The sequence below is a fragment of the Chaetodon trifascialis genome, chromosome 16 (assembly GCF_039877785.1).
Source record: "Chaetodon trifascialis isolate fChaTrf1 chromosome 16, fChaTrf1.hap1, whole genome shotgun sequence".
Classification (NCBI taxonomy): Eukaryota; Metazoa; Chordata; class Actinopteri; order Chaetodontiformes; family Chaetodontidae; genus Chaetodon; species Chaetodon trifascialis.
This window is the reverse complement of record NC_092071.1, coordinates 17,982,176-17,995,200: the sequence shown is the minus strand read 5'-3', so window position 1 is coordinate 17,995,200 and position 13,025 is coordinate 17,982,176. Positions and strand designations below refer to the sequence as shown.

The 13,025-nt window shown below is 42.1% G+C and overlaps 2 protein-coding genes across 3 annotated transcripts in view; one reads left to right on the top strand and one right to left on the bottom strand.

Moving 5' to 3' along the window:
• The first annotated feature begins 1,570 nt into the window (after positions 1–1,570).
• On the top strand, positions 1,571–4,166 carry LOC139345036 (endonuclease domain-containing 1 protein). Its single transcript, XM_070983485.1, has 3 exons — positions 1,571–1,592; positions 3,158–3,396; positions 3,558–4,166. The coding sequence occupies exons 1-3, from the start codon at positions 1,571–1,573 to the stop codon at positions 4,164–4,166; spliced, it is 870 nt and encodes a 289-aa protein (XP_070839586.1).
• A 3,534-nt stretch (positions 4,167–7,700) lies between these two features.
• Positions 7,701–13,025, bottom strand: part of nlgn2b (neuroligin 2b) — a 61,341-nt gene continuing 56,016 nt past the window's right edge. For both annotated transcript variants that reach the window (XM_070982253.1, XM_070982254.1), the window contains exon 9: positions 7,701–12,482. In XM_070982253.1, the coding sequence (XP_070838354.1) occupies positions 11,552–12,482 (931 nt within the window). In that variant the 3' untranslated portion in view covers positions 7,701–11,551. The remainder of the gene's footprint in view (positions 12,483–13,025) is intronic.

Sequence of the window (13,025 nt, the reverse complement as noted above, 5' to 3'; positions counted from 1 at the left end):
GTTTTAACAATATAATCCCCACAGTACAGCCTGTCTGTCAATGTAAAGCACCTCTGTCATTAAACACATAACACATCAGTGCTTTTTTATTGAAAATGTGCTGGATTAAAAAAAAAAATGTTTTAATGCATTTATCACAAGCAGGAAACGTGAACAAGCAACAAACAAGCCTACACTGCCTCCAAGTGGGCGATATATATTATTGCATGATGACACACTGGATTTTACAGTATGAAGAACGAGCACAAGGAGTGGGTTCTAAAAATACAGTAGAATAGGTCAACAAAAAATGAGTAGGTTTTATAGTAAATGATCATACTGCCTTTATTATATCAGCATTTTAAATCACTGCATACTGTGCAGCCCCCAGCACCAGAATCAACCACAATTAGTTTCAGTTGTCATTAAACATTCATTTTCCTTTAATGGGCTTATCCCAGGTCAAATATACACACATTTTAACTGCGTTTGTAAGGAATCTGCATGAGAATCAGAGGTTCACTCGACATCTTTAATCCACCATCAGAAATACACAAACAGACAGCTGATGAGCCTCCCCAAAGTGCTGCCCCCATGACTCACATTGATAATGGCTGAGGAAAACAGAAATGTGTTGCATGGACAGTTATGACCAGCGGTGATAACACTGAACTCAACAGCAGCATCTTCTACTGAAGATGAGGCAGCAGAGGGCGGCCGAGCCAGGGCTGAGCTTGGTGAGAATTTATAATTTTAATTGGTAAAAATGCTGACGGCTGAAAAATGTCTGTTCACATAACTGCACCATCGGCCCAGGCTACATAAGTTATGATTGTCATAACTCAAGATTAGATCATAGAGGCGAGCTGGTCCCTCAGTGAATAACCACGCTCGATCACTCAAATTGACTTATTAAGGCAGTGAAGGATTGTTGCTCTGGCTAATCTGACAAACAGTTGCCATTTGCATGAAACAGACTTGAGGAGGGCGGCATAGGACAGCACCAGAAGCCATTGATATGCAGCACATTTTTCATTTTCTTTACATTTCAGACATTTAGATCTGTGGCTTCCAATCGTTTGAGCCAGACTCTCCCACAGCTCTGCTTCAAATGTGTTCATTTCAATTAGTAATTGAATTAATAGTAATTAAAAATTGAATTAAATTTGATGTTTCTACTATGAATTATAAAAGAGGATGTTTTTATGACAATTTGACAACATTATGACATTTATTGATTGGTTTTAGTTTAGTTAACTATTTCAGCCATTTCTCCATTATTTTTAGCTGCTGTATTTAGTTCAATCATTCAATTTAGAGCTCTGTTTCAGATTTTCATCCATTACTTTAGCTGTTTCAACCATTCATCCACGACTTGCTGGTTGCTCAAATGCTAACTAGCTTCCACTCCAGGTTGTTCAGGTGCAGTTGACTCAATATGCGGATAAATGTTTTTAATCAAATCCTAATTTCTTTCTTTCTTTCTTTCTTTCTTTCTTTCTTTCTTTCTTTCTTTCTTTCTTTCTTTCTTTCTTCTCCCTCCTCTCCTTTTTTGCTCATTATTATTCTAGCTACTCCAAAATCTTTCCAAATGGGCTCTATCCAGTGCAAAGGTACCACCACTTGGATGGGAATCACTGATTTCAATGCTAATCCTCTTGAGAGCGTGTGCAACGAGATCAAGGACACTGACAGGACATGTGGTCGCTGAGCGGATCAATCAGTGACCCCTCTGTCACAGGAAGGTCATTGCAAAACCACAAACCACATGGCATGTTGACGTCGACACTTGGAAAATCAAGAAAGTGCACCTGGTAGTACTGGAAAGAGAAAACTGTGCGGCCACAGTCATCATGTGTTTAATAAAAGAAGAGGAATTTGCATAATGTGTCCAAGCTGTTATGAAGGACTGAGGACAAAAAAAAAAAAAACTTTGGAGACAGGAAGAGAGTTTCAGATGGATTAATTGCTCTGTACAAAGTGAGCTGCCAAAATAGGTCAAGCACCCATTTTGGCAGAACATTGAACCATTTGCTATGAAACACTCATTCTACGTCACGGCAAATTAAGTTTCTTCAGTTGCTGTGGAGTACTGGATTACTTTCTTATTTTGCCTCTTCATATTCATCATTATCCTCACAGCTGCTTGAAGTACAACTCTTGCTCTTGACTGACTTGTTAAATGAAACGTCTGCATTTCGGCAGCATGCTTTCCTCAGACCTTGACTTGAAAACGTGCTGCACACATACGCTCTTTGTCGCTATGTCAACTTCCATCCTTTATCTCCACGCTTCACTCACAGCACCAGAGTAGCATAGTACCTACCGGTCACTGTAGGCCTTTTGTTCATCACTCAGACAGATTAGACAGTTTTGCATTTTACCATTACACTGAGTACATCACTGAATATCCCATTTCAATATGGCCTGTGTCTCTTCACCACATTTAGTAGAATTAAGGCGTCTGTGAGAGGGAAGCAGGGACATGCTTACGACACACCTTGCAAGGTCAAAATGTTTTTGCAAGAGGAAGGCAGTCTGCGTTTTTACATTTTGTGCCAAATGGAGGTTTCACAAGCATAGTGGATGCTGGTTGTTCAGAATAGGTTTGTTGGTTATGAGTTCCTTGCAGTACTGAGGTGAATATATAGAATAATGACATGGTGAAGATGTGACATACCACTGCAAACCCAAAGGAATCATCATCTAGAGGCTAGTTTCATTACCATTGAATTGCACCACCAATACAATACATATATGACATGAATCTATCCCAATGAAGTCACAAGGACAAACCTTTCAGTGTAGCCTAAGTGGCCACAGAGATGATACACTTCCATGTGCTTGTTGCAGTAACTTTCTGTCAAAGAGCAACAACCTGAAAAACATCCAATTTAGGATAATATTCAAGAGAACAAACAGCTTTTTATTCAACATTATTTTAGTTGTAGGTTCAATGCAATGACCTGCACATCCACGCTCACGTGTCCAGAGGCCTGTCTTTTGGTGACACTCTACTTGATTTGCATATCTGCTTCGTGACATTTAAATCATAACTGCAGACATTTTTTGCCATTGTTTCTGCAGAAGCTACAGCAGGAGACGTCTTTCACGATGAACATGTTGGGCCCTTTACTTTTTTCTCCTTTGATAATCTGCTTTTTGCCTCTCGTGTCAGCAACGGTTGTCTTCGATTTTAATCATGTAGAGAGGTGCAAGGACTCCCTGTACATGGGGACACCACCCCGCGGCTTCGTCGACACCAAACTGAAGAAGATCTGCCAGCGCTACGCAGACAAACCTCGCTTCGTGACCCTGTATGACCCCCACAAGCGGATTCCAGTTTACTCGGCTTACACCTTCAAGAAAACAGAGGGAGACAGACGTGTGGACTATCCATGGATGTATGAGCCGCAGGTCAGAGATCTGTCATTCATTTTCATTTCTCAGCAGGTAGCTCACACTGAAGTATGAAATCTAATCAGTTTCAACAGTTCTAGTCTTGAGGCTCAGGGGAAGTGGCTTTGTGTTAGTCATCACGTGAAAGGATGCTGTAAGTTCTGTTTCTGTGTGTCCAGCTGGCAGAAATCGATGGGAATGGAAACATGCTGCCCTTCCCTACTGGTTACCTGCACATGAAGTTTGAGGACAGCCAGGCAGTTCTGGATGACTATTCTGACGTGGTCCTGTATGAGAGAGGTCACCTGAACCCAGACCAGCACCAGTCCACCCCACACGACCGCGCCGCTACGTACACCTTGACCAACGTGGTCCCAGAGATCCGGGAGTTCAACATCGGGCCTTGGCGAGAGTACGAGGAGCGGATCCGGGTCCGTCTCAACAACTTCTGCCGCGGGACGGCCTTCATCGTCACCGGCGTGACCACCAGGGGCAACATGATCCGGCGAAACAATCAAGACCGCGTGGCCATCCCGGAAGACGTGTGGTCCGCGTACTGCTGCACCGACTACGACCGCAACGCACCGCACGACGTCCGCATCCGCTTCCCGTCCCACGCAGCCATGGCCAAGAACGCCAAAGAGGGCAACAGCGTGCATGAGATGCCGGTGCAGGAACTGGAGATCCTTCTGAAAAACAGCATGGATGTGGATCAGAACCTTCAGATCTTCTACGACAACTGCATCTCTCCATCACCGCTCCCTCTTTACCTGCAGCACACTATCTGAAAGCACGTGGGTTCCTACTTACTTTCAAGTTAACTTGCGTAATGGTAGATATTTGTGTTTTTCCCCCTCAGGAGTGATGAAAAGATGTCATAATTCTCTGCAATGTTTATTTTAATTTTCCCTTGCAGCTCCAAACAGAGGTTTGATGTGCTCTTAAAATGTATTTTCTTCAATTAGATCGTTTTGATAAATGCCTTCATTGTTTCTCCTCTTATGAAAAACAGAAACATGTCACAGGAGAGGCACTTTGCTGGGATTTTCTGCAGACTCCTTTAATAAACTATCTGAATTTACTGGTCTGTACTGTGTTTTAATGAGTAAAATACCAAACTTCATGAAGGGGGTTGTAGTGACTGAGGTGAAAAATGACAAATGTGCTCTGAGAGTAAAATACAAACAAGAAAAACAAACATGTGTGACTGAAGTTCGCCTGTAGTCAGCATGTTAAATTATTGTAAACTGAATGTTAAGCTGTGCTGAGCTTAGAAACAGCTTCTTCTCAGGTTGAATGTTTGGTGTCATTATAAAAGCTGGATTTGACTTTCATGGCTGTCTGATGGGTTTTAGTGTCTTTAATCATTTAGTTAATCTCTAAGTTATAAAAGACATTTGAATGTAATAATAATAAAGAGGAATCTATGGAAAGCTGCATACATTTGTTGCAGAGCTTTTAAGTTTTTAACATTAAACCAGCAGGATTTGAAAACCCCAATTTTACCATCTACATTTCATTATTTAGAGACAGTGAGAATAATGTTTGGGTATCCAGTGAGAGACATTTGAATATTACCTCTGTGAAAATCATAAAAGCATATTTCACTTTTCATAAGTCATGTGGTGCTGAAGAGCATCTTCAAAGTTTTGACACTGACGTTTTCATTTGCAATTCTAAGGAGGAGGTTTAATTTTAATAGAGGCTGGAAGCACTCACTTTCTGAGGCAGCAGGCTGTGTCTATACATTACAGCTGCACGCTGCCATCTAGTGAGAGAGGAAGAGTATTTTCGGTGCTCACTCCTCACAGGGACACCAGCACACTGTCTGTATCCACAGAGGTTATTGAGCTGAGTACAAAAGAGAAATGCTGTGACATTACTGTGTGCATCAGTCATCCAAACACTTCTACAATCTATTTACAGTGAATGTGAAGTTATGACAAAGATGATTTGGATTAATACAGTGAACCATGAGAGTCATTAAACCCAGTGGGTTTAATAACTTACCTCTTATTGCAACAATAATTCAAGCCAGTTATTCTAATCCAACTAAGAACTATTGAAAAGTTGCTTGTTTGTTTTTTGAATGTATATGAATGGCCGGCCGGGCTGGCTTATTGAAATGATGTGTATTTTTTTCCCTATACTCTACCTGTGACATTCATAATGCTGCAAATGTAGTTGGTGAATTAAGAAAAACAATTAATTAGAGTGTAAATTGTGACTTTGGAGGGATTAAAAAAAAGGTGTAATGTGGTCTAAAAGTGCTGATGCAGCACCACAGAAACGTACGCATCGGTGGCCAAAAAAAAAAAAAGTTCAATTATTTCCACATCAGGCCTAGAATGAATGGAAAGCCGTGCATTAACACAAATGCTTCATCCAACAGGAGCAGTGCATCAGTCTGTTCCAGAGTATTTGCCGTAATATTGATTTATTGAGTACAACAGCTGAATAAACAGAGATCAGAGGACGGTTCCCTTCATAAAACTGGAGCTGCCAAGTTATTTTAGGCTTTGAAATTCAAATCCTTTAGATAACTTGTGGACCTCATGGAGTGAAAGTCAGAACTCCAAAAGCTCAGCTTTAAGAGGCTGTGGTGAATGCTAGCTGGAGCTGAAAAGCAACAACCACAAAACTGTTTCTGATGTCCTCAAACTCATACCTACTCCTGAAGAAATAAGCAACCATGATGAGCGATAACTGTCAATCTTACTGTGTGTATATCTTGATGTTGATATTCTCTCTGAGCAGCCACACTATTTCCTCTTTTCTTCAAAAAACAAAACAAAACAAAACAAAACAAAACAAAACAAAACAAAACAAAACAAAACAAAACAACAAAACAATCATTACCACTGACTACAAGCTCCAATAATCAATATTTTACACACTGTCAATGAATCAAATGACTGACAGTCCCGACCAACCTGCTCTACGGACCTTTGTAGCCTCTTCAATGCTTTTTTTAACTTCATGTTGACAAAGAGGCAAATTTTCTCAAACCTCAGACTCTCCGTTTTCTGGTCTTTCCAGCAGCAGTGGGCAAATATACAGTTAGCAGCTGAGCTTGCTAGCTAGCTGGTGAAACAAGTCAAACGCACAGCTCATAGGCTGAGGTATTTTTCTCAGGAGGTGGAGACCAAACCAGAGCTAAAAGGTAAATTTCAGCAGGAGGCCAGAAAAACGCCTCATAATTAAAGTTAAAGGTTTAGCATGCAGGATTCCCCCCAGAAAACAATGTACAGACTAATGCAAAAGTAATTCCTGTCATTCATTATGACCCACAAAAATTGTGTGTCTTTATCTGCAGAGACTGTGCCCCCTGCCCGGGCTTTGTTATTTTGGTGTTTGGGACATTTCTGGGCATTGACCTTTGGGCAGTGGGTGTGTTGTTTCCAGCCAATAGCAGCACACAGGTGAGGTGGGACTTCATAGAAAGGCAGCAATCAGGCGCAACAGTGCAGACCACCCCTCACCCCTCCCCAAAATTCTCCTGTGTGGACACAAAAACAATTAGCTAATGTTGCTGTTACTCCACAGATTACTAAGAATTGGAATTATGTTATTAATTAGTGTCTACTACTCTGCCTATTAGCAAGCTAGGCTGATGATGGCTAAACTCTGAGTAATTAGAGCAAGCCATCCAACTATTAGCACAGCTGGTCATTCATATACACCAACCACGCCGTTAACACATGATAAATAGTTATTTGGTATAATATTTGACACCTCATCACTCATTTTCCTGCAAGATGTTGGGTACCCTGCTGTCGAGTCACTGCCTTATGTAGGTATGTGGTGCTGCAGGTGGTGCAGGTGGTGCATTCTACTATTCCTGCATAGTATACGTTTAAAATAGCTTTGTATCTGCAGGCTGTCTAAATAAGTGATTTGCCTGCTAACCAGTGAGCCGTAACAATGTTAAAAGTTGCTCTGGGTTGTGTGTACTGACTTGTTGTGGGGTTCTTCTGCCCCCAAGTGGCGTGAAAATGTACTACAGTTTATACATTGCATCTCTGACAATGTGACAAAAATGGCAAAGCGTTTGTTTAAGAATGTCTTTTAATGTTTTCCAGTTCAGATACACAACATACAGTGTGTAATAGCCTCTATTTGAAATAGAAATATTAACTTTAATTCTTTCAACCCCTTCTGGTCATTATGCTCTCTCACAGTATCTTGAGCTTCAAGCAGGTTACTGAATCAGACTAAATGAAACAGACAAACAGGTGCAAGCCTTCACATTACCATTCTAGCAATAAATGTTGTAAGAAGAAGATACTTGGATCCTTGTAATGCTTTTTATTTTTCTTATCTTTTTCCCTTACCTTAAGCCAACATCAACTGTAGTGTAAACAGGTAAACTTAGTGAGTGTGCTTCCGTTATCTGTTGGCTGTCCAAACCCTCGTTTCAAAGAAACAAAACCAACGAAAAACAAAAATACTGTCTTATTAATGCTGTTTTTGGAAGCGTGGGCAACTCAAACTCACATCAAACAGCTGGGTCAATAATCTCAGAAACAGAATGAGCAGACAAAATTGCAAAAGGTAGCAAAACAACCACCGTTATTAGAGTCTGAAATAAGACCAAAGGAGTACAAAGGATTTCACAACCTCCCAATTACGGGTTATACTGTATGACAATGCTCAAGACAACGTGAGACACTAACAATTAAATCCAACAGCATCACAAGTAAAATTCCTTGATTTGTGGTTTGTTTTGAGCACATTTGAAACATCCACCTTGTCTCTCGTTTCTCACATCTTCCCCTTGCTTCATCTGTACCTGCAGCTGTTCTTTGGCTTTTTAACCAATCAAAGGACTCGTTTCACTCAAAAGCTGCCTTCATGATTGATGGGATAGTGCCAGGTGTGTAGGTTATGCTTTAGACAGCCACATATGCAGTAAGAGCATTTTTATCACCACAATATCGAGGCTAACCTGAGCCGTAAGCATTCCTTTTCGTGTTTACGTTGACCTCAACCATGCTGTGATTTTTTTTTTTTAAGAATTATTCATGTATGTTAACAGATGTACTCATGTGCCCGTAACCTATTGGAATTTGTCCTTGAGATCTAGGAAATAAAGGAGAGTCATACACACGCATGAGTGCTAAAATCATGTAAGTCATCTAAACTTGCACCTGTTGTCACAAAGAAAAGATCCGGCCAATCACTCAAAACCAAACGACAAACATAATATTTACAAATTCCAGTTTTGTTCTCTTACACTTAAAAAATGTACAGTTTTGTTTCATGTGTTGGTTTTTGTTCTTTTGTCCTCGCAGCTCGCTCCAGTCCAGTGTGAGGGATGGCAGTCTGGCTCCAGAGTGTCGTTATCCTCAGCAGACAGGATACAGAGCATCACAAGGAGGCGGAACGAATCCCGCTCGCCTTGCTTATGTGGTATAAGGTGTATGAGTAATGTCTGCCGTTAATTTTTTTTTCAATCAGGTGTTTAGAATGCATCCTCTGTGCATTGACAGGTCATACTGCAGCTGATGAGCTATCCTGTCATTGCCATTGAATCACTGTCAGAGTTTGTCCAGTGGTGTCCTAATGTCACTGGCTTGTTTTCAGAATTGTCCATAGTGACGTGACCCGTCTGTGTGTTCAGTTGTGCGAAAGATGTGAAACGCGCAATACAAGGCTTTCTCACCTCTTGACCGTCATAAATATATCTTATCCGTTCTCCCACCTTACAGAGGGGAGAGTCATGAAACAACATAAGAGCAGACGAAAAGATAACCGTCAGGCAGTCTTCAAACACTTGAAGCATGTGGTTAATGTCAGTCACAGACATAAACCTTATTTAGACTATTCATGAAAAGTAGTTGTTTCTTTTCTTTTTTTGGAACTCAAAAAAAAGTGCTATCTTCAGGTGAGTTGAGATACAGTGACTGCAAACTTGACAGTTGCAAAAGATAAAGAGAAACAGAGCAAAAAGAGGGAGGAAAGAAAAAGGCTTTCATCAGTCTCTCTGGTAGTTTTGCGGCACAGCCTCAGTGTTAGGAAATGAAAAAAATAAAGAGGAAATATTTACTTTCTTTGTTATAATCATAGTTTTACACAATATTCATCTCTTAATACTTTAATACCTTTTTGAAATACCACAAAGTGCAGCCGATATTAAAATAGAAACTGAAAATGATTTTCAAAATAAAAGAAGAAAAACAAAAATCAATGAAGAACAAGGCAAATAATCAGAATGACAAACAAACTTCTCTGTCCACACTCTTTATAAAAAAAAAATCATGCAAATATCCCAGACAGCAAAGTAGTTAATAAAACTTTATATTCTTCTTTTTTAAACGAGGATATATTGAATCTGATTTCCCTTTAAAGAAGAGACCAGCCACAGTGCAACATTGAGTGGAATTTAAAAAAAGTGTGTGGATCAAAAAGAAAGATGAAGGGGTTGGCACTTTTTATGATGGTAATTCCTTTTGTAAGATACAGTCAGGACAGACCTCTCCGGGCGGTCCACTGGACGCCAGTGAAAGAGGAACTTTATCACAGTACTTGGCACCAAGAATGCTGGTAAAAACGAGATATCAGAATATCTTTTTTTTCATTCATATCCTTACAATTTATTAATAATACATCATTTACATTTGTGTTTTTGTATAAAAGACTCCAAAAGGAAAAGAGAGTCTAGTAGTGATTGCAAGAAAGAGGAAAGAAGTGAAAATGGAAATGGATTATGTCAATGCTTTAATAAAAAGAGCTACAAGGGCAGATGCAGAGAGAGACAGCATGAGGCAGCGGGAAAGAGATAGAAGCAGTTAAATGGGCTGAGATGGCGATACAGACAGAGAGATAATGAGTGAGAAACAAATAAAGTAATGGACATGATTAGAGGCGAGATGCAGCGAGTTCTAATGGGCAGCCTGGATTCCAGGTTGCACCCCACAGACTGAGCATGGTTCAGTTATTTCCTGTACCGCCACAGTTGAACAGTTGAAGCCCCAATCTGGAAATGTTTTGAAAGCAGCTTTTGTGAGCATAAGAATTTTTAAAGTAGCAGGACGTTTGGCATTTCGGTCGCTGATCATTGCTGAAAACAGGTGCATGAAATAATTTGGAAACAGCAGAGACTAAAGGTTCATACACTATGCAGGATTTTCTGAAAAAAGAAAAAAAAATGTGTGGACTCCACTCAATCATCACTTATGAGCCACTAGAAGTGTGTGGTGGTGTATTTATCTGCAGAGCCCTCTGTCTGTATTCTTTTCTTATTTTGCCACATTTGGAACGTTTCTGGGCTGCGGCCTTCGGGCAGGGGGTGTGTAGCCCCCAGTCAACAGCTCGCAAGTGAGGTGGGGACTTTATAAAAAGGTAGCAACCAGGTGCCAGACTGTAAGCAATGGCAGCTGCAGCGCTGACAGCTCTTTGTTTACAACAATACTATGCGACAATTCCTGCATAAGTTTGAAAATCAATGCAAAACTCAAGCTTGACGGTAAAATAGTTCCTCCTCGTGCTTCCAGCGCTGTCAGCACATTTTACACTTAACAAAAGTCTCTGAAATCAGAACGCAGAGACAGCTGTTGGGACATAGTGCTCAACACAGGGCGCCAAATTTCACTTCCAGATTGGGCCTTTAAAGCTGCAATTTGTAAGTTTCAAGAAATCCCCGCTTTATGACAGACAGCTTGTCGGGGCATATGTCGCCTCATACAATGCTGCTCACTACTGTGTTATCTTTTTACTAAACGAATGAAAATGAATGTATGTATTCTATGTCAAACATGGTTTAACACGGACACAACAACACATGCGCAAAACAACCAAGCTACACGTAAGATGCCTGACTGATTGTGATTAGCTCCATACCCCTCAGGGAGAGAGCTACAAGCTTAAAGCTGCGTCTGGTGGCTCACCTAAGCAAGAGATATTGAAAGAGCTGTAACGGTGCAAAGCAGTGCGTACCTATGATGACAGGCTTTTGGCAAAGGAGCCGCTTAACCAGCTCCTCCTTGATTTATGATTACATTTTAGAGGTATTTCACTGCTTAAAATCTTACAAACTGCAGCTTTATTTGAGGGCTTAATGAGAAAAGACAAAGATATAGTAAAGAAGGATAGAGGGCGGTGAGAGTGGAGTTTGTATGGAGCAGTTTGTGTGGTGCGTCTCTGTAAGCCCAGAGTGGGGTTGTGCCTGGTCCTATACACGGGTGGTGGAGTGTTGGTGTGGCAGGGCATTGTTGCTGTGGCTGGGGACAGGTGTAGTGGAGGGGGCCGGGACCGGGGGATAAGTGTTGAAGGGATGGAGGGGCTGCATGCTGCTGATGGTGCTGGGAATCATGGTGATGGTATTGGCTGTCATCAGTGGCACGTCCTCCGGCGCCCGCCGCAGGGCCAGCGTGTAGTCAGGTGGGCACACGGGAGGCCGCAGGGGTTCCAGGTCACCGTGGACGCCGCGAGAAGGGAGGGGTGTGCCGTGCTCCAGCTCCACTCTCTGCTGCTTCATCTGCAGCGACATCAGCTCCTCCTCCTGACTCAGCGCCAGGTCGTTGTGCGGTGGGGCCCCTACGACTCCCATGCCAACACCCATGCCCATCGTAGTGCCACGTTGCGGGGACAGTCGGCGGTGGCGTCTCTGCATGAGTTCATGGCGCTTATCCCGTTTGTAGTAAAGCGCAGCAAAGGCCAGCACATTCAGGAAAAGAAGCGAGGCGCCCACAGCGACTGTCACACTCAGCTCGGTGGAGTAGTCCCTAGTCTCACTCGGGAAGGGAGAGTAGCGTGGTCTCTCTGAGCCATCGGGCTCAGGATCAGGCGGGTAGGTGGAGATCACAGGGTGGCGTGTGGAACGGGTGCCGGGGCTGTGGGGGACCTTCCAGCGGTTGGTGCTTCCGGGCGGCAGGTGAGTGGTGATGGGGCTTATGATTTTGTGGAGGCTGTGGAGATGTGGCACCAGCTCCAGCCAGAAGGCCACCTTGTTGGCCCGGTAGTTGTCTCTGACACGAGGCTTCAGGCCAATATGTAAATACTGCTTGTCTTTGGAGCTGAACTTGGTCCAGATGACCTCCTCAAACCGGTTGGGCTTGGTGTGAATGAAGGTGGTGTCCTGAGGAACTGGCAGGTTCGGATCCCTGCAAGAGAGAAATAACAGAATCAGAACTGTTTCTACGTTAAGAATTATTATCACTATCAAATTATTGACTAAGCATTACAGGTGCTGCTAATACAGCAGTTCAATACAGCAAAACACAAGAGCTAAGGTGCTATTTGGGTGAGCACATTTCAGCAGAAAGAATGCCTCAGGAGGAGCAGGTGCTGTGTCACTGTGCTCCACAGCCCCAACCCAGATGTTAATAGACACACAACATGTTCAAGAACTCAACAGATTAGCCCCAAAATTAAGACTAAACTGTGACTCACTTTACTCAGCTCAATATATTATCTTGTTCTATTCTCTGTGTCACAGTGATCTGGAAAAGCAGCCCCACTGAGTGAGGCAAGATGGAAAACACACGGATGGGGGCCTGTATGTTCCATGTGTGTGACTTCCTTAATGTGTATTAAGGAATATGAGGCCATGTGATCACTGTATGTTCAGAACGTGACTATTTGTTATCAATATGCCAATGAAGTTATGGTCATACCTTGTGGCTCCTTGCCAACTGGTCAAATAT

Bases quoted from the DNA above. Each gene is read 5' to 3' on its own strand.
- LOC139345036 (XM_070983485.1), top strand. From the start codon at position 1,571: ATGGGCTCTATCCAGTGCAAAG. The intron at 1,593-3,157 runs GTACCACCACTT...CTCTCGTGTCAG, and splicing joins GGGCTCTATCCAGTGCAAAG to CAACGGTTGTCTTCGATTTT. The intron at 3,397-3,557 runs GTCAGAGATCTG...CTGTGTGTCCAG, and splicing joins CATGGATGTATGAGCCGCAG to CTGGCAGAAATCGATGGGAA.